Raw genomic sequence first — 21,137 nt, forward strand, 5'->3', positions numbered from 1 at the left:
ACGAACTCATTGTAATATAGCCGAGCCAGAAACAAAATCATATACCTATTTTCTTTCTAGATAAATGGATCGTACACTCTCTTAATCACACTTCCCCTGGGTTTGTTGTTGTTGTTGTTTGTTGTTGTTTTATTTTATTTTGTTTCTTTTTCCCTTCCTTCTACTTCCCTTTTATTTTGGTGGGGGTGCTTTTCTTTGATTCAGTCATTTATAGTTCTAGCCATGATACCTCCCCACCTTTTTAAAATTAAGAAGCCAAGAAGTGGGAGATCTCACATAAAGTAGATTCCACTGTCCTTTCTGTCTTTCCCTATAGGGAAGGCCAACTGGGAATGAGTCACCTGAAAGACAGAAAATTGATATGGGAGTCATATTATTAATGACCTGAGCACCAACTATATGCTAAGCACTCTCATAATCTGGGGTTATCAAGAGTTAACTTTGCCAGTTATCCTTAGATGGATATACATATTGCTGTTTCTGCTTTTTATAATTAACTAGGCAATGCTGATGTCGGAAAGGACCTTAGGAGGCCCACATTTTACAGATAAAGACCTTGAGGTCCAAAGAGAAACAGTGACTTGTCCAAGCTGTGTAACATCTTGGACAAATTTACTTTCCTAGCCTCAGGGAAGACACCCAAACCTTCGGATGAAATACAGATTGAGAAGATGTTTGATCACTGCAGCCCATTAGGGCTGGGCTGCAGCACATTAACCCAAATGAGAAAAGCTCTGGCTTCTCTAGGCATCCTCTGAGCCTAAGGTAAGAACCAACCTCCTGAGACAGCCTCTTTCCTCCCCTCGTCAAGGGGGCTTTGCCTCACTTCTTTATAGAGAGCCTTGCACTGCTGGGGAGGTCAGGGTTGGGCTCAGTCCTAAAATGAGCCAGTTAACTCATCCAGATCCCAAGACGTGGGGTGCAGGAACCCAAACCTGATCCTGTGGGCCTCTTTTCTTCACCGTCTCCTTCACAGAACATCATGCCAGAATGCCATCCCACCAACAACATGAGGGGAGCAGCATCTTTGACTTGGACCCAGAGGCCCTTAGCTCCTGGGACACAGAGTCTTTTAGTTACCTGGGAAGTAAATTTGACAACCTCATTTTTTTTAAGGGCAAAATAAACCAAGAGATGCAGTTAACATGAGCTTTTATTGCAAATCTGGTTAGAAATAGAGAAGAGTATCAATTCAGAATTTTTTAAAAAAACTCAAAAACATCTCCTAGTGAAAACGAAAGTGTCCATTTTTCAGAGAAGCAAATTTATTTATTGTAACGAAAACACTGCCTGTGTTTCGGTGATGGGGGAACAAAAAGAAAAAATTTCTTGGCTATACTTTCCTTCTGTGTACGATTAAACAATATCTATTCAAGAAACTGAAGATGAAAACACAACAAAAACACAACAATCTTTTTATTTATGTAAATCAGATCAACACTGGACAATAAACCAATTTCTACCCATTACCATAACAGCTTGTCTATAAAGAACAGAAAAATTCAGATAGGATTCTACCTAAGGTCAAGCGGGTTTTTTTTTTTCTTACCACCCATTCACAGAGGTATAGATTCACAGATAAATAATCCCAAACTACTTGCTCGCCATATTTACACATTCCCATTAAATTAAGCATAAATAAATATATACAAACTTAACATGGATACCCTCCAGAGCTCTTCTCGTGAAGAGTCAATAGATTGATATTTCTAGATTGTGTGGCAGAAACAATGTTAATGAATCAGACACCAACTCAACAGAGGAGTCGATTTTGGCATTTAAAGAAGAATAGTGTTGCTTCTACTTTTTTAAAAAGAAAACAAAGTGAATTTTGGTATCTCTTCTTTTGTTTTTAAACCCGATCATTTAACATACATCAGCACAGGAGGGAAAACACTGTTTGGGCTCTTGAGACAACATCAGATGGTTTTAGGTTATTTCCTTTTCACATGATGTATTACACATACAGGATATCAGATGTGATGACAAATTCTCTATAAACACTCTCAGGAGGAACGAGTTGCCCTTTTAAGTAAGGCTTTGTACCGGAGGAACAGTGTGTAGATAAGTTTGGGGTTTCGGGTTTTCCATTCAACCAAAGTTTTCATAGGATAGAGAATAATTGCTTGAGAGAAAGTAGTTTCCTTGGCCAAAGAAAATAAAAGAGCTACGTCTTTGAAAGTTTCTTCAGTTCTTTACGTAGGGGCGGAGAAAGCTAAGGACGTGGTGCCAGAGTGAAGGAAAGAAAATGCAAGCTAACTGGGTTAGGGGAAAGAAAGTTACCTTCCCAGTTTGGGGGAGAAGTTAAAGGTCACTTCCATGTTGGAGTCTCTTTTTCTGCTCTTCCGAGAGAGTCACGATACAAGCAGGAGGAGGCAAGGTTGGAGAGAATGGTCAGGAGACCTTTAGAACCTCCAAAGGAACTTGCAAAGTGAAAAATGTGAGGGCAGCGCTATCACAAGCTGTAGCCTCCTTCGTACCTTTAGCTATTTGGGTTTGGAATCGAGGATTTAGGAGTGGGCACGTGGCTTGGATACAGTGTCTTAAGAGTGCAGGGGGTCGGGGGTGGGAAGAGCTGCAACTCACCTGTTTAGTTTGAAAACAAGGCTCAAAGGGGCTTGCTTTAAACGTTTCCCTTGACTTAAAAGGCAAACCTTTGCGTTAATCCCACTGTTTATTGATTTATGGGCCCAAGGAAACCAAATCTTTTAATAACTCAATTATCAGATAAACGTAGCGGGCCTGGCTAACGAAAGCGAGGGGGCGGGGGTCGTACATGAAAGGAGAAGTGAGGGAGGGAGAAGGGGCAGTGGGCTCTCTGGGGGGAGGCGGCGGGGGAGGAAGCCAGGGGCGGGAGTTCCTCCGCCTGGGCGCGGGAGGAACGCACGGAAGAGGGCGAAGGGCGGCGAAGGAGCCTGCGTATCCCAGCAAAATTCCTACCCCCATCACCCGCTTTTAGGAGCCCGAGGCTGGAGAGTTTGCGTCCTGGCAAGGGCGAGGGAAGCTTCCGATTCCCTGGACATTTCTAGGCCACTCGCCCTCGGGGAGCAGGCGCCCGGGGCGGCCGCTGGCACCAAGGGGCTTAGGCGGCGCTGAGACCCCACCCGCCTGCAGCCCGCCGGGCGCCGCCCCATTACCTACTGGAGAGCCGGGCTTTCTCGGTCGCCTTAGGCCTTAGGGTGAGACCGAGAGCGGGAAGGGCCCCCGCGGCCCGCCGGCCCCTCCAGCGGCTGATTCTATGTCCTCAACACGGCGGGGCGCGAGTGGCCCCCGCGCTCTCGGGACCTGCACAGTAAGAGCAAGGCGCGTCCATCGCGTCTCTCGCACGTCACACGCGTGGGGCGCGTTGCCCTGCAAGGAAAGGAGACGATGGTTTTCAGTGCGGTTCCTCCCGGCCTTTGGCAATCAGAACACGTCTAATGCGAGTGGCCAGGCCCTCGGACAAAGGCGCAGGCTTCTAAGCTGGGGAGAGACGGAGTGTCTACACTCTCGGTAAGGTCTAGTTCCCGGCCTTTGTCCTCCTTCGACTCATCTATAACTGAGCCCTGCACACCCAGAGGACCCCAAAGGAGCTGGCGGTGGATGGGCAGGGATCTGACATCAACCACTGCTTGGGCCCTCCTGGTGACCTAATACCAGCTCCCTAACTCCCTCCCCCCGTAAAAATGTCAGCTCAAAGCTCAAAACAGGTTCCTAAACCCCAGCCCTACAACCTTCTCCCCAGGCCAAGGCCCATGAGGCTGCAGGCCTAAAATCCCAGTGCATCCTAAATGTAAATCCTGAAGAACTGACCCCTGGATCTTTATTGTCAAGGGATGCTGCAGAGGTCCTTATGTCCACTTTGTTTAAAGAGGTGACTGTACCGACACTAAACTTAGAGACCTATGTCACCGAGTCCTACCCCTGGGGAGTTCCCACTGCTTTGAGGAGCATGGGTTCTGGATCTTACTTCATGATAATGCTCAGATGAAGCCTAAGAAAGGAGCTAGTCTGCCAGAAGTGAGAGATATTAAATGCATGAAACTTTATCCACTGGGAATAGTCCCAGTGTATCCAGATGGTAAAATTCAAAGCTGAAATACATCTCCTTTCACTTTGCATTATTTTAGTATTATTGCCAAAACAAGTGCACGTCTGGGAGGAGAAAAAAAGCCTCATTCATAAAGCATCTTGTAAGAAAGAAATTGTTGCTGAAACAGGGAGTTTGCACCATCCTCCTCCCCATGACCACTCGAAAAGCTGCTGCTTTCCAGCAATCGCCAAAGAGCCCAAAGAAATGAAATCCATTTTAAAGGTGAGGCAATACTGTCAAAATATTGGGCTCCAAGAACCCTTACTCCTCTCCCTTAAAATTCATTTTGCAGCTCCCCACTTCCCCGGAATTCCGTGTTGAGGTATCCGTTAGCAACTAGACTCAAAGCTGCTTCAATCTCTTATTGGCCACTTTTTCTAAATTATTCCCTTTGAGCTTCTTTAAAGAAGTGCACCTGCAGAATTCTGACACACAGGCTTTGATTAAAAAGGGATCGGATTTTTTTTTTCTGTACCTTATAGATTGTGTAGGAAGCCCAAGTCCTCTTTGAAGAAGCTCATAAACCATGCGGGCAAAGCTTTGGAAAACAGAAGAGAATGAAATGGTACATACCCCTCCGAAGGAATTACATACTAATCAACGTATTCATATTGTGGTTTTGTTTTACTATTGTTCTTTAAATTGGTAGATGACACAAAGTATAATAAATGCAAGATGCTCTGTATGCAGATGGTGGCAAGGCTGGTAACTAGGAACGTTTCTGAAGGGAACTGATGATGCGTCTGAATCAACTTATTGGTCCGGATTTTCCTGGGCCACCGGAGCCTCTGCTGGGCCGGCCGGGCCCGGAGAGCTGCCGCCACCGACTGCGTCCCCGCGGGCCTCCCGCCCCGCCCGCCCGCCCTCCCTAATTATGCAAACGGCCCGGGAGCTGGGCCCCGGTGAGTTAAGGACTCAGGGCGGGGCGGGGGCGGGGGCACCGAGGGGACCGAAACACCGCGTCAGAGGGCTAGCCTTTTCATCCCGTTAGATCCCGTGACAGCCGAGGATGGGAGGGCAACGGAGAAAAGGGCGGCTGGGAGAGGAGGGAGGTGAGGTGGAAGGGCGGGGACTGCGAGAGAGTTTCCTAAAAATATATTAAAAATTAAAAAAAGTTCGTGCGTCTCAATCAACCAGCTCTCAAAGCACTGACACCGACAAGGTTTCTCCGATTTTCTTCCAATAAGTTAGCGTTTTCTCACGTTTAGTCTTATGTTTATTTTCCAAAAGGGAAAAAAAATCATGGTTTTCTTTTTATTATCAGTATTACTAAGCTCGAAAGAACCGAAGTGGAAAATCCGGACGGTTGTCTCCAAATGTATCTTGAAATAGACACTGAGAACCGATACTGTTGCTCCGTTGTACGCCTCAGTTTTTTTTTTAAGTTATTTAGCTTTGTTTTTTTAAATTTTGATTGTATGTGTATTCTACCTAATATAATTCTTCCAAAGCCAATCCAATATTTTAAAGCTAAAATTAAATTTTTTTCTGTTTTCCTTTTGTATTTAAAACATTTTTCCTTTTTTTTTTTAATTTTTCATTTCCTGTGTTTCTCCTCCTTGTCGCCAGTTTTACTACCTGGGCCTTCCCCAGACGTGTGCCTGTTAGTGGTGGTGTTGTTCAAGAACATCTTGTCCATGCCTTTGAGCGCCTCGGTGAGATAGTTCTGCAGGGCCGTGAGCGCGGCGCAAATGGCCGGGGCGCCGAAGCCGTGCGTGATGAGGCTGAAGTGCGTGAGGCAGCTCTGGATTCCCGGCTCCAGGATGGGGCTGGGCCGGCTGTTCCCGATCGGCGTCCGGTCCTGAGCCAGCAGATCCGTAAATTCTTTACAAAGTTGCCTGCCAGGGCGGGGTGGGGGTTGGAGAGGGGGAAGTGGGAGGGAAAAGGAAAAAAAAAAAAAACCCACCCTCAGTGTCGTTGTCATTGGCATTAGAAAGGAGACGCTCACACAAGCCCAGAGGCGCCCGGTCACCGTGGAGCCGAAGAGCGAGGCTAATGCGGGCGATTCCGCTCTGTTTCCTTTCCCAGCGCTCTGCCTTCTAAAGCAGCTGGGACTGGAAGGAGAAGGGGGGCGGGGAGGTTCCGCACCCCTACCATCCCCAAGCCTGGCCTTTCCCCCCTTCCATTCTCCCCCCCTTCATTCTGAGACTGCATACATCCGGCTTTGGAAACTCCATCAGGCTTTAGCATCTGGAAGATTTGGAATATTCAGTAATTTTTAGCTTTTACCTGACAGTTCTTTTAAAAGCCCTTTATCTCCCCTCCTCTCCAACTTCTTGGTGATCAGATTCAAAAAGCCCTGGAAGATTTAGGGCCCTGGGCCACAAGCCTGTCCCTGCCATGGAAGCAGATTGCTGGAGACTTGCATGGCCCAGGGCAAGCAACTGTTTCTTCTGGGAGAGAATGCTGACTTCATTCAAAGCAAAAAAAAACTGTTTACCTGCTGTATTTGGGAAGGGAGGTATTCCACCCGCCCCCTCCCTTCTTTTTCCCCTTTCTTTTAAGTGTAGGCTATCGAAGATCTTTGTACAACAGGGCTGTTGTCCGTATAAAAGGATTCCCACATTGTTTAAATAAAACCTAAAGGTAGTTGGTTAAGACTCCAGGGAGGGTAGATTTTTTATTTGTTGAAGGTTTTTATTTCCTCAAGGCACTGACAATTTAGAGGAATTTCCCAGCCTTAGAAATCCTGTGTGCCTAACTATGGATTGAGTTTATTTGAGAAATTTTTAATATAGGAGGTGGACCAAAGGATTTTACCCCTGAAGGTCCAGTGGCTTGGTTCACCCAGTGGTCAGAGGCATGGCATCCCCAAAGGTCACAGCCTTTCACAGACTGGCAGACTTCTGTCAGCCTGCCTCCACCTGATCTGTAGGGTGACCAGAAAAGACAAACTACAGAACTCCAATCCCGACCTCCCTAGGATGGTCTGACAATTGGTGACACCTGACCTGGCCAACCGGTGACCGCGGCAGATCCCTGGAGGCCGATGCGGGTGACCCTGAGGCACCTTTTCCCAGGGGACTACTCCCAGGAAGAGTAATGGCCAAACTGGAGGGAGAAAAACTTCTTCCCCCAACCTGCAGCAGCCAAAAAACAGGCTTTGGTTTTAAGGCTGCTGGGTAGATGACACCGACAGGCCTCCCCTGTCTACTGGCTTCTCTGTTTGAAATGCACAGATACATCCTCACAACCAGGAAGAAACAGGTAACAATTCTGATCTAAATAGGGCAGCTCTTCAGTCAGAGGTACCTCAGAATCACCTGTGGGGTTCAAATACTCACATCCAGCCTCCACCCTCACTGATTCCTATTCAGGGGCCTGGGGCTAGGTCCTCGAATAATTATCTTGAAAAAGCTCCCCAGACAGTTCTGACATTCACCCCAGGTGACGAAGTACTGGCCTAAGAGAAGCCATAGGGCTTCAAGGTGGGGGGAAGTTACAAGCACTCCTTAGGGAAACAACAGAGTTGGTTGTGGAATCCTGTTACCTAATTTATCTACTTTGGTTTTATTTTTTTTCCCAAAAGTACCTTTGCTTTACAGTTCCCCTGCCACTAGCCACCAGGGCATGGAAGAGGAGGAGAACTGTCTGACAAAGATCGATTATACTGCTGGTTGGTACATAGGAGGAAAACCTTCTAAAAAGAGGGTGGGTGCCAGGTTTTGATCGTTGGAGGAGATGGTTAAAGGCTTTCCTTAAGTTTGTACTCATTACCAAAGTGCCAAAAAGGAAATTCTGAACTGGGGAGAACAAATGCTTAGAGTCAAACACTTTAAATCTTCAAAGCCCAAACCAGGGTCTGTAAGCAATTAAAGTTCTGGGACATTAATATTTTCTGACCCTGCGGAAAGGGGCAATCAAATTCCAATCACGTCTCAAAAACATCTGGACAAATTTGAGCAAATGATTTTTCAGCCTTCCATATATTTCTTTAAATTACGCTGTCAACGGAACAAACCGCGTCCCCGAGCACTAAATAAATGAGCGCCGCTGTTTGGGCCGCGCCTGCGAGAGAAACGTGCGGGCGCACGCAGCGCCGCCCACTGCAGGCCTGAGCCGGCCATAAAACACCAGCAATATGACATCGAAGCCAAAGACGGGAGTAAATCAAATAAATAGAAAACCCACTGTAAAAGTTCAAATGAGCTCTAGACCTAAATTTAGCCAGAGATTTACTATTTTCCCCTCTGGAGTTGTAGTAAATTTCACGTCTGTGGAAGATGCCAAACAGCAACGTTGGAAACAGAGTAATTAGAGCTGCCGGTAGAAATGGGAACACGTGGGTGACATATAGACACCGTGAGCGAGCACACGTGGCTGTGTGCATAGGACAGGGAGATGTGAAACCCAGGCAGAAATATGCATCCCGGGATCCAGGAAAGAACTGAAAAAAGGACCCACCCAGAAAAGGTCTGCCTGACATCCCCAGGGTTGCGGAAGTGAACTGTAAAAAGCTTGGATTTGCTTCATAAAGCCATCCTTTCCAGAATCTTGGAAATAGAGAAGACAAACACAAACACACAGCCCATAATCAACGCTGAAGGGAGGGGGTGCGGCTGGGGGCGTTGTGGGGCGGAGCTGGGAGGGCTCCTAGCCAGCAATCAATGGGCTTCGAATTCTATTTCCACCACTGAGCAGTTTCCCTGCCCCGCAAGGGCGTCTGCACTGCTGCTCCCACCGCCTCCTCCCAAGCCAGGTGGCTCTGCAGGGTGGGAGTCCAGTCCGGGATGAGGACCACGGGTCTGGGGCACTCACTTGGTGGCCAGCAGCATATTCTTTCTGGAGTGCAGGTCACTGGGGTCCGTGTGCTGCCGGTTCAAATACTCAGAAACAGCTTTGGCAGGAAACTCTGTTTCACAAATGTACCCAAAATCCCGAGCTAAGTGAACAGCTTCTCCTGAAAAGACAGCAGAAGAGGAAATAATCAGCACCCAGTCCCTAACCATCCCAGGGCAAGAGGCGCTTCCTGGTCAATTCCGTTGTTTACAGAAGAGGCCAACTGTTGGGGGCAATAGCAAAGGTGGGACTGATGCCCAAACTAAACAGGGTTCTCGGGCCATAATTAAAGTTGATAGAACAAACTTTGCTCCTGCTGCTCGTCCAGCCTCTGCCTGATCATCCTTCCAGTCAAGTCCTAACTAGACATCCCTTGTGTGAGAGCTTCAGGTCTCACACGCCCTGTGCTTTGTTTTGAGGGAAAGGTGGGCGACTATGTTCAGGAGCCACCTTACAACTGCACCTAGAGAGATGACTAGATAGTCAAGCCAGATTCTCTGCTTCTTTATTAAGTATCTGTTACACCTGCTTTAAATAAAATGTAAAAGCCTTCCTATCTTTTGTATCTTCCTATAATAATTAATGTACACAAATATAAATTCATGTGTGTATATGTCCACATATATTAAAGAATACGTGTAAATCATATATGGATCAGTTTCTATCCAGCAGTGAAAGATTCATTCTCCTTGTCAGTTTCCTGCTAGTTAAATTTCAGATTTCTCCTCTTCAGAGGTTTCTGTCATCATTCTCCTAGTTAAGGACTTTCCACTGCACAAAAGATGACACAGTGGCTAAAGAAAACCTGGACAGCTGAGAGATTCCTCAGCTTATGTGGAAGCCCCTTTCGAATAAAGCATTACTACCCTTTTAAAGCACAGCCTTAGGGGTTCAAGAGAAGATCCCGACATGAAGAAGAGATATGTTGAATTATCTCATAGCTATGCTATTTTTAAGGAGCATGACTTACTTTTAATCATTAGCATAGTAACCACGAAATACTTCAGGCATGGTGCTTACAACAACTCATAACACTGGAAACTGCCAACTAAATATTGGCATTCCAGTGGGTTTTCCAGTTTCCTCCCTTTTCCACCCGAATCCCTGTCTTGGGCTGAAATTACCTTGACTGCTTTTCAAAATGAAGTTTGCGATATTAGCAATTCCCTGAAGGGCAAAAAGGTAAAACCCCCAGGCTGAGAGTCAGCCTCTAATAAGTGGGGTCTAGAAACTTGGTGACCACTGCCCCAGAGGGTAAGTTTGGGCCAAGCAACTTTGCCTTAAAGATACCAAAGTGCAATGCCTATAAACGTGATGATTTTATGGTTGTTTCTTAAATATTCTAAGATAACCTCCTCCAAAAACCAGCTCCCCAAAGGAGTGTCATTAATATCGCACCCATAAAAATAGAAGAAAAAAATCAAGACCTCCATGTTAGACCCTAGAGAAAATCCTACAGCCTTCTCCATTAGGTCCATCTGGCTGTATTCCCTATCCTTTCCACACCCCACAACTTCAAAGGCAGATCCCCTTGTTCTAGACTGTGGAGAAGACCCTGTTTATTACATACCATAAATTTCATCCCCAATCCCAAAGTAATGAGCAAACCAGAATGTGTCTGCTGTAAGTATGGGCTTTTAAATTCACAGTTGAAGATCATACATGACTCCCCTTCATGTTTCCTCACCCCCTCCCCCATTTTCCCTAGGTCATTGAAGTTATAAAGCTATGTTTCAAAAAGTCCCAGGTAATAGGCCCTGGGAGTGACAAGAGTTTTAAAATAACCATTAGAGGTCATGAATTCAATAATAGTGTCATAAAGTGGCAATGTGTTTTCTACTACTGATGATTCAGAGGTAAAATCTGGGATGGAGAAGGGGTACAGAATGGATTGCTGCTTACAGAGTTACTCTTGCAAGAGTTCATACCACAGGTGTTTCAGGCACTGTGTCCTGCACCTGGTGACAGCGGTGACTCCTGCACTGGCTTAGAGGCCAGACCTGAGCATTCTTCAGAGCATGGGGACCCTTGCGCAGGTTCCTTGGCCTCTGCGCAATCGCCCCTCCCTCTAAGTAAAAGGACCTTTGAACTTCTCTCAAGCAGTCGCTTGACATCCAACTCATAAGGGCACAACAACTGCAACGATTTCCAGTTAATCATGAAACGTGTAAAATGTCAGCCTTCAGCCAGCAGTTAAGCTCAGCCACTTCGTGAAATGGCCACATGTCTTGCTTACCTTCCACCAGGGAGGTGAGTAACGTGACATTTGCTGCTTTGCGCCTGCCCGCGGGTAAATTCAAACCGATTTTTTCTAGCCTTTCTCGCAAAGATCTCCCCCCATTTTTCGATTTGGCTCTGAAATTGCAAGAATTAACATTCTGATTAACCTCACAGTGTTCCTGAAACAAAGTTTAGACTTAGCAATCTAAAGCCCAGTGGAGCTTGAAGAGGTTTTAACTTAAGGTTAGCACATTTTTTCCCCTTCCTTTTGGTTATTTGCTGATAGTTTGCTGAGGTTTGCTTAATTTCTGCAATACAGAGCATTAAAAAAATCGAGTCATTTTCTTTTTTTTTATCTCGTGAGAAAAAAAAATGATACCAGATGGGAATAATTAGGGTGTAGGTGGTAGGTCCAGAGAAGGTGCACACACGCACTGAGCTCTTTCCTTGTCATGGAGCCAGTGAGGTGAGCAGAAACTGGGCAAGCACAACCTTGCCGGAAAAAGGGATAGGACTGGGTGGTTCAGAGAGAAGAAGGCACGGGCTGGAACAGGTGGACTTTGAGAGGAAGGGGTCAAGAGTCACTATAAAATGCAGTTGGGTTAAAAGGGAAAGGAAGACGGAAACATGAAACTAATGATGATGGTGATCATAATAACAGTAAAACTAGCACTTAAGGGAGTTCAGTTCTGAGATAAGCACTTTATACTGATTATCTCACTTAATCTCATAGTAAGTTTTCGACACACATCGTTGATGCCCAGGGGTGACTGAAAGAAACTTCCACATTCTGGGGCTCAGAGGACTCGCTTGAAAACTAAACTACAAAGTAGAGCAGAGCAAGAGGATTCAAGGTGAGGAAAGTCTGTAGGTCACATCCTTACTTCCTCTTAAGGATCCCCCTTGCTGTGTTAAGGTCTGGGTAAAAATACAAGGGAAAAAAACCAGTTACTCTGGCCTCCTTTGCTGTACTGTACACTCTGGCCACTTTTAGGAAATAAAGGGACTTTCAACCCCCGTCTGCACAGGCTAACTTGGAAAGTTCATCTCATGCATTGTCACCTTCATATCAGGGACACTACAAAGGGGTTCAGGTGTTGGCAGCGATTTTTGGGAAGGCTTTGAACCTTAAGATGAAAGCCATCTCCTCCTCCATTTTCCACAAGGAGCCTCTGGATTGTCTTTCTCCAATATTGGGGAGCATCTGAATGGCCCCAAGGAATACTGTCAATATTTCTAAGGCGGTGTCTTATATAAGTGGTGGTACTGATTCTGAAGTCACGCAAGTCTCGAAGAAAGCTTTACAAACTGCAGGGCAAAATGCATTGATGGGATAGGACCAACTTAGTCAGCAGCCAAGTGCACTTTGAAACAAAATAGGTATCAGAGTACATTGCAGGTACGAAGGGGGTTGCTCCACGAAAGTCCTGTTTTAGACTAGCGTGTGTAGGTTGTGGGTCCCACTCAGGCTAGAGTGCCCCCAGGGCTCCTGGGGGGTGGGGAGGAGAGGGGCGCAGGGCTGGGAAACTGGAAGGTTCCGTGGCTCGAAACAGGGGCTGGAAGGAGAGGCTGCGCGTGCCCAGCGCGGAGCACGTGGCGGCCGCCGCTCTCCGCAGGCGCTTTGCGGGGCCAGTTGCTAGGCAACCGCGCCCCATAAACCCTGGTTGCAGGAACTTTACCTTCTGAGGACGCCGCCAAGGAGAGATGCATTGAGGCATTCGGGGGGCGACAGGCGTCTCTGAACTTCCCCCACCGTAACTTTGTACTTTGAAGTTGAACTGAGCAGAGACAAGCGGCCGGGGACTGAGCAAAACACCTCGCCGGTGTTGACCGACATGCCTCCCAGGAAGCCATCTTTATTCATCATTAGAGAAGTCACAGATTTGGGAGGAACCGGAACTAGAGAGAAAAAAAAAATATATGCCATAAAGGTGACCGGGTTTCGATCCTGGTGACCCGAGGATAGAATGCGTCGCTGCGTGCGCAGAGGCGAGGCCACAGGACTCGCGCCAAGCGGAAAGCTGCAGGAGGAAGTGTTTGTTCCCGTGGAGCCGGGGTGCGTTCAGAGCACTTGTGTACCGACAAGTGTAAAAGCCATCACTCCTCTGGAAACTTACCCCAGGTGTGTGGACATGTGGGAGTCTCTTGACCCAGTCCTGCTCATTACACAAATCAAGAGTAACAGGCTACCCCAAGTTTGGATTGTGCTGTGAAGCCAGGCAAATCCAATTCCATCACATGCTAGCTGTGTGACCTTAGACACCAAGCTGAACCTCTCTGAATCTTAGTTTCCTCATCTGTCTTCTGAGAATAGTAATCGTATTTGGTGCTTAAGTCTGAAGCTGATTATCCCTATCAGTGATATAAAATAGTAATACCAATGGTCTTTATGGGAACCCATCCCTCCTTGCCTATTGGATGCAAATTATTGTCATCACTGGCTAGGATCAGGAGGGTGGGCCCCAGCAGTCACTGTGCCCAAGATCAGCCGAGTAATACCATTAAGCTGGGGAGTTTAGCCCCAAAGAGCTGCTCGTTTCTCTAAAGTGGATCCCATTCTTCTGTACATCATAACAACTGATTCATTTAGAAATGAACCCAAATGCTCCTCTCCAGTGAAAGCAATTCCACAGTGACATGAATTTTGTTTACAAATTAACGTAAGGCACCGGCTGGTGATTGTTTGGAGCAGTTATGATTTACAACAGGTGCCCGGATCAATCAACCAATCACTCTAATTCATGTGAGCGGCGGTCTTGCCTTGCCCCAGTTGTTTCATTTCGGCAAGTAATTGATAACAAACCACACTCAAGGTATGTTTTATGCAGAAGTTAATAAGAGCTGACAGCTGGTTGCCACTGCTACCCAGGCGCAGTCAGTCTCTCCAGCCCGTATTTCTGTTTAATTGTGTTTCAGTGTCATCTGCACCTCAGGAAGAGGCGGAGGCTCAGTAGAACCAGAGGCTGGGAGCAAGGAACGGAACACGGTGAACGGCCAGCCTCCTGGTTCCCTGGCAGTCTTGCTCCCTTAGGCTTAGACACTGCTGAAACCCATTTTCTTTCTGCAGGTTCTAGAAGTCACTGGGCAGGCAGCTTGGGATATGAAGCCCCTCCGATGGTCTTTGTTGATCACCAGTCCAGGGGATTTATTGAAATGTGCAATGTATCTGGCATGGAAAAGGATGCTTCTATTCCTCTTTTTAATAAAGGTGCTGTCTCTATAATCCTGGGAAGAGAAAGATGTGCTCTGTCTACCATCTGGCGCCTAGAACCCTATACATCAAACAAGTTATATAACCCCCCTTGTCTAGAACAGACTAACCGCTCTGAGTGTTTCCGAAACAGCCTATTCTCTCTATCACAGATTGCAGCATTCAGGCCCCCATGATTGTTTAGAGACTCCTAAAAGCCAGGTAGGTTCCCAGATCTTTTATTTACTATGAATTGCATTTGGCCCTTTACAAACACCTGTGGAAAGGGCTTTCTGAGGGAAGTGGATGGGGAGACTGGACATTCCATTCCCTTTTTCTACTTCTTAATAGACATTTGAGGATTTCTGGATCTGTCTGCAGAGTCTGTCCCAGGGCAGAGGAATGATGTTAGGTAACAGAGTGGACCTTCTACATGGTCGTGATGATGATGGGCCAGGGGTGTTACAGAGGGAGACTTCTTTCTGATTCTCATCATATCCTCATCAGTGAAATATTTCCCATTTGAGAGCGAACCAATGCAGATTCACAGTGTGAGGATTAATCAAATTTGAGTAAAATACAGATTTAAAGTCACCTAAAAACAGTGATTGGGGTGGTAACACCCTGTCACTTAATCCTCTTACACAATATCCACATCTATTTTAACATATCTTATTTTTTTCACTGCAGTCCTGATTTCTGTATTTCAGATTCATGTTCAAGCATTATAAACAAATTAACTGATGATCATGGGAACTGGTAATCGATAACCTTGGAAAAACTTTTCCCCAAAATATAGCTGGCCCTTTGTAGTTTTAACATGGTAGAAACTATAGAAATAAATTATATAAAAATCTCATCTTTGATAGTCAGCCACATTTTAATATTTAAATACTAGTTAGAAAGAATATTTTTACAGAAAAAAAAAGCCACTGAGCTGAAAATAGTAAGGTCAGTTCCTATTTCCCATGCTGGATAACTGAACATCTCCTGAGAATTGGAATTTTTCCTGCTTTCCACAGTCCCAGGCGCCAGATCTCCTGAAGAGCCAGACCTTTAGGGACACTGTATATAACCTGCCCTCTAATTTCACTATTGTTAATTGCCTGATTTCCCTGACAAGAGCTTTCTCCTCTGGGGAAGGTTTATCACTCCCTCCCGCGGGCTGCACCTTTTTGCATACGCATTGTCGCCAAACTACCACCAACCCCGTCAGCTTCCCAGAGAGCACCGCTGGCCCGAGGAAGAGGAGGAGGGAGGTGCTTTTTTACCCCACCAGATATGAAGACTGTTTGTGCAGACATGTTTCAGATTATATTTCCATTTTCGAACTGAAGTATCAATCTTGTTCGCACCCTCCACTCAGGTTCTCGACCTCTGTCCCCACTCTGTATTGGTCCCCAAACTGGACTCCCACATTCCTTGGCCCGACTCTCTGACTCTCTTCTAAGTCCGTCGAACTGTTAGCATCACCTTCCCCTCCACCCTCACACCTGCTTTCCTCAGCTGATTAACCCCATATTTTATTCTCTTTGTCTTTTCCCTTCTGCTTTCCTCCAGCTTATCAATAAACCCAGGGAGCAACAGGGCCCGGTTGATTTGTTAGTAATTATGAGCGCGCTGCGCCTGCTCACGGAACCCAGAGATGACTAAGATAGGTTTAAAGCGACAGCAGGAAATGGTAAGGAAATGGAGCATAGCAAAACTCAGCGGGAAGCTTTCAGTTCTTTACATGTTTACAATTTTCTGTGCATACATTAAAACTGGGTTTTTTTTTTTCTCTTCAGTTCTCAGTTGGATAGCGTGGCCAACTTCTGTGTGTGCCTTGACTTTTCTTTCTTTCTTTCTTTCTTTCTTTCTTTCTTTCTTTCTTTCTTTCTTTCTTTCTTTCTTTCTTTTTCTTTTCTTTTTTTTTTTTTTTGGTTAATGGTGGTACTGGAGATTGAACCCAGGACCTCAGGCATGCTAAGCAGTCACTCTGCCACTGAACTATACCCCCTGTCAATGGCCAACTTCTGAATGGAACACCCACAAAACTTGTTCCCCTCCCTTTTTACTGGAATTATATGGGGGGGGGGAGAAGAAAAAAAGATTTAAAAGCCAATTAATATTTCATTATAGTGAATAGAGTTTTATTTAAGAGAGCGAGGAAAACTGGAGAAAATCTTATTCATTAGTGGACTACATAGAGCCACAGTGTTAATAGGCTAGCTCTTAATCTGTCCTCTTTAAGCTTAATTGTGAAATCATAACTTTGAGATCTTGGTGTTTGACTGGAGGCACATCCTCTGCGGGTCTGATCTGCTGGTGAAGGAGAAGGAAGAAATGAACCCATCTGATAGATTAAAGGTTAAGTCCCTGGGACTTAAAGGTATTCAGACTTAAATATGTAAATGACACCGGGAAGCTACAGGAGGTTGGGCGTTGCTTGAAATAATTACTCCTCACCAGCAGATCACCCCTGTTCCCATACTTGCTTTGTTTCTTCTCCACCTGAGGGCTAAATGTTATTCCGCATGGATATAAGATCCTGTGTGTATAAACGTGAGCATTGAAATCCTGGAAAGGAAAATAAAAGAATTCCCACAAAGGAAGCTGGAACATAAAAAACCAAAACCAAAAAAAAAAAAAAAAAACTACAAACATCCAGGATTGGCATCCTTTAGGGGCAAAGTCTAAGAGGCTGAAACTCAGTTTGGTCCCATCACTTACTCAGTGATTGAGACCTTGAGGAAGTCATTTATTTTCCCTCTGTCTCAGTTTCCACGCAGGGCGTGTGGGGAGGTGGGGGAACGGGAGTTGGAGAAGAGTGTCTAACCTTTCCAGCTTTAAAATTCTGTGAACTCTGATTACTCCTTGGGTGGCTGGACCATAGCTGAGAGGCTCTACTTGAATAAATACTGATTGGGATCCAAGTCAGTTCTGGAAATGTGAACCCTTCCCTTTAAGAGGAAACATACACCCTCTCAGAGGCTCCCACAGACTCTGGGTTCTTTTGACCTCCTAGATCAGAAGGAGGAATCCCAACAGAACCCCTTGGAATTGAAATTGGCAATTTCTGTAGTCCTCTGACCCACCCAAAGAAAATCCACACCAATCCAAGTGTTTATGTGGGGAAGGGGCCAGAACTAACGGGGGAAAAAAAAGTGGAAGAGAACGGAGGTTGAATTAAAACTAACCAAACAGGATATCCCTAAGACCAATGAAAATGCCCCACAGTCACAACATTTGGACCTTGGACTCCAGCCACGCTAGCCTTTCCAAGAAATCTCAGCATCTTTTCTGCTGTCTAAGGTGTCAAGCCGATTGCATCTTGGCCTCTGATGGCACTGAAAACTTTTTCTCAAAGCCTAGGTGAGCCTTCTTTAGGTTAGGCTTTAGGATGGTGGCAAAGATCATTTATGTTAGCTGGGTACCAGCCCCCCACCCCCTTCCGGGCCCAGATTCCTAATCTTCATGGAACTGAGAGTTAAGAATGATTTTTTAATGTCTCGTTGGATTTTTAGACTGTTAATGTACCGAATCCTTCTCATTATTACTTTATTGATTGCTCATTGACCAGCCCCCTTCAAATCGTATTAACCACCCTCTGCCGGTTTAGATTAGGAGAGTTTAAAAAGCACCTTTCATTACTCCCCCTACCCCTGCCATGGAGTCGAGACTCGCTGGCTTAATGGGAGCTCTAATGGGGCAGCTAAGAAGAGAGGGGCCACGGTCCCTGCCGATTGCATTAATAGCTCAAAGGGGGCCAATACAGAAAATTAGCCGTAAACGAGCTCTGGAGATCTTCAAATGAAAGAGCCATTTATCACGCTGGCTACCTTCACTCCACTCGTTTGCTCTCTCTACTGGGAACAACTCATTTCCTCTTAACTAAATTACTTCAGAAATGTCAGCTAAGCCCAGATAGCAAATACAACAAGAGAGCTAGCCTATAACCTATGGGGGTGATATCAACACGGGTGAAAAATTGGACTGGTTAACTTTAGGAGGGAGACCTTCCATAATTAGAGAGAGAGACAGACAGAGAGACATAGATCCTTTATGTGTAAGTTTTCTGGCTTCAATACACACAGAGGCACAGACATCTAAACCTGGGCCAGTTGCTGTTTTTATTAACAAGGCAGAGTTTTAAAAATCTCTCTAAAAGCCCAATAGAAAATAAAGCAACCGAGTCCCTTTGCCAGGTGTTGAAATTCAGAATATTTAGTTCAGAAAACATTCTCACCTCCTCTTTTATGAAATTAATCTCTTGGAGTCATCCCTCATAAGCGTGGGGGAGGGGCAAAGAGGGGAGGCCAGAGGGCAGGGAAGGAGCTAATGAACACATAACCTTATTTTAAGTGGTTCATAGAGATCTAGAAAAGTAAGTCAACCACTTATTCCTCTTTTGCCCATGGCTCTCTAAAGATAAAAATATGATATTAGGGTCTTTTCTTCATGTGACACAGCAAATACCTGAAATATTAAATAAGAATTGACCTAACACTTCATATTTATACCACACTCCCTAAATCAATAACGCAACTGGGGTGCCACTTAGATGTTTCAAGCTGCTCATTTAAAAAAAAAAAGGGAGGTGTTGGGGCCATTAAAAGTACCCCACATTTCCAAAACAGAACCAGCAATGTGAGTCAGTGGTCTCCTTTTCTTATTCCCGGCGATACCCACATACGTAAGTATTCACATTTCACTGACAAATATATACAAGCCCTGAAACAGAAGCCCCCCTCCCCACATCCACAAATATTTTCAGCTCCGTTTTGTTAGGCAAGCTAAGTTCCAAATATTTTTATTGGCCTGGCTATTAATAACTTCCCTGATTGGTCATCCATTGGGCATGCCCCACCACGGCCCAAATGCTGTTCCTAGGATACGGAACCCTGAACTAAGGGGTTCTAGCTTTCCATGAAGAGGGACGGGGACCTAAAACAGAAGAGAAACAACAACAACAAAAACCAATGAGGAAGTGCCTCTCTTACCTCCCCCACACCCCGCCCCTCCCTATCAACCTGCAATTAACCAGAAGAGAAGACCCAGGAGGAAATGGTGAAAGTTAGCTGTCAGCACAGTTGCAAATCAAAGCAGGAGACCAGGTGTCCCAGCAAACCCAAACCCTGGGAGCGCAAAACCAAACCGATACTATCTAAAGAAGAGCCGGAGAGACGTTTGGAACGACACTTAAAATAAATCGTTTTGCCCCAAACCTTGCTATTCTTTGGGATGCCAAATGGCCTCATTTCAAGTCCCGCTTCCCCCCTCCCACCTGCCACCTCTCAAAGCAACTTTTCCTGCCTCTGTGAGAGAAGAACATCCAGAACATCTCGCCCCATTTGGAATCCTCACTCCACAGCCCTCCTACTCCACCGGCTTGACTCTACATTACTTTCCAAAGCATGTTTTTTCTCTTCATTGCTTTTGTCAGTGTCATCCGGCTTAAATGAATCCTAAGTGACTGCAGCTAGGGATTGATGACACCACACAGAAGGACAGGCCTTCTCCAGCACTGATAAGAAAGGGTTAACAGTAGTTAAAACTATCTCCAGACACCGGTTCCTGCGATAATTAAAGATTGCACTGTTTACACATTCAAGCTCCTAAATTTGTGGCATGCGAGTGACATTCGGGCCTTTCGGCAGCCACACTAATCGCCAGGCATCCTCTCAGTGACTGTCGGGGGGGGGGGGGGGGAATTAAGCAGCTGCAATACGCCCGAAATGAGTTATTGTAATTACATTTAATTAGTTTAATTAGTTAATTATTTTGCTTACAGCTGTACAAGAGACTGCAAACATTTGTTAATATCACATGCCCTTTAACAGTATGGGGTGATTCCACAGTCACACTAAATCATGAATGCGTATGTAGGAAGATTGAGAAATGTGCAGAGGCCGGCTCTGCTTCTTAGGAAGAGCATAGTTAGCGACACATTTGGCACAATTAAAAAAAATAGAAGAAGAAACAAGTCATAAAACATAGAGAACTGGGAAGAAAACTACCAGCCAAAACCCAAATACAAAAACAAGGAGAGAAAGAGCTGCCCCAATGACACAGGGTTTCGCTCAACAAACTCCAGTTATCAATGAAATAATTAATCGCAGATTTTTGCAGGCAGTGTTTCCCAGCCAGTTCCACACATGGTGATAGTTCAATTATGTGAGATATATCTAGAATTGTTACCGAATGTACCATGGAAAAAAATGGCTCTAGCCTCTGTCCCTCCATCTCTCTCATCCGGGTTTCTGCCTGCGGTCCCCCTACCCCATTTCCTTCTTCCCAACATGTCTTCATCCAATAGCCGCTGTCCCTTAATTGTGAACAAGCACTGGCATCTCATAAAATAATGAAATCCTTCAAAAGTGAAAACTCATCATAAAGACATGAATACACAGGAAAACTTGGCTTACTTTTGGGGGGAAAGAATCCATACCTTTTTTTATGACAGACTGGTCCAATAGATTCATGCCGCTGTTATTGGCATCTTCAACTGACTGTGAATATAAAAATATCACTATTCAAATCGACTGGATATTAAAGAAGCGCACACATAAATCATGTCATTCCAAACTGGAGTTTCTGTTATTTCCATTTATATTAATTCACAAAGGGAGGTTTTATTAGTATCATTATTACCTCCAAATGGACACAGAAATGAAATTCACCCAAATTATAAATTCTTCCAATGGAAGAAGAGGAAAAAGGGAAACTGTGAGAGATGTCTGGGATGCAGGATTGGCTTAGTTATTATATTAAACACAGATATTATGTAGACACTGAAACTTTTATATTATTTGCTCTTATGAATAGTGAAAATTTGGCAACAGCTGAAAGTATTAGTAAGAGCAATTTCTGTTTTCTATTCTATCCCAGTGCATC

General features: G+C 45.3%; 1 protein-coding gene and 1 long non-coding RNA gene across 9 annotated transcripts in view; one reads left to right on the top strand and one right to left on the bottom strand.

The window, feature by feature from the left end:
- Positions 1-1,392: 1,392 nt before the first annotated feature.
- Positions 1,393-21,137, bottom strand: part of TFAP2B (transcription factor AP-2 beta) — a 29,366-nt gene continuing 9,621 nt past the window's right edge. For 3 of the 8 annotated variants that reach the window (XM_072944830.1, XM_072944832.1, XM_031688630.2), the window contains 6 exons: positions 20,692-20,752; positions 12,751-12,970; positions 11,088-11,206; positions 8,831-8,972; positions 5,651-5,910; positions 1,393-4,610 (listed from right to left, as the gene is read on the bottom strand). In XM_072944830.1, coding sequence (XP_072800931.1) covers positions 4,549-4,610; positions 5,651-5,910; positions 8,831-8,972; positions 11,088-11,206; positions 12,751-12,970; positions 20,692-20,752 — 864 coding nt within the window. In that variant the 3' untranslated portion in view covers positions 1,393-4,548. Of the gene's footprint in view, positions 5,911-8,830; positions 8,973-11,087; positions 11,207-12,750; positions 12,971-20,691; positions 20,753-21,137 lie in introns of all 8 variants that reach the window. The other 5 variants (XM_072944833.1, XM_072944829.1, XM_006211541.4 and 2 more) reach the window with 3 other exon arrangements.
- Positions 12,927-16,904, top strand: LOC140687676 (uncharacterized). The gene is made up of 2 exons (XR_012062103.1): positions 12,927-13,193; positions 14,139-16,904. It is a non-coding gene; the product is annotated as an uncharacterized lncRNA (long non-coding RNA).

The sequence above is a fragment of the Vicugna pacos genome, chromosome 20, assembly GCF_048564905.1.
Source record: "Vicugna pacos chromosome 20, VicPac4, whole genome shotgun sequence".
NCBI lineage: Eukaryota > Metazoa > Chordata > Mammalia > Artiodactyla > Camelidae > Vicugna > Vicugna pacos.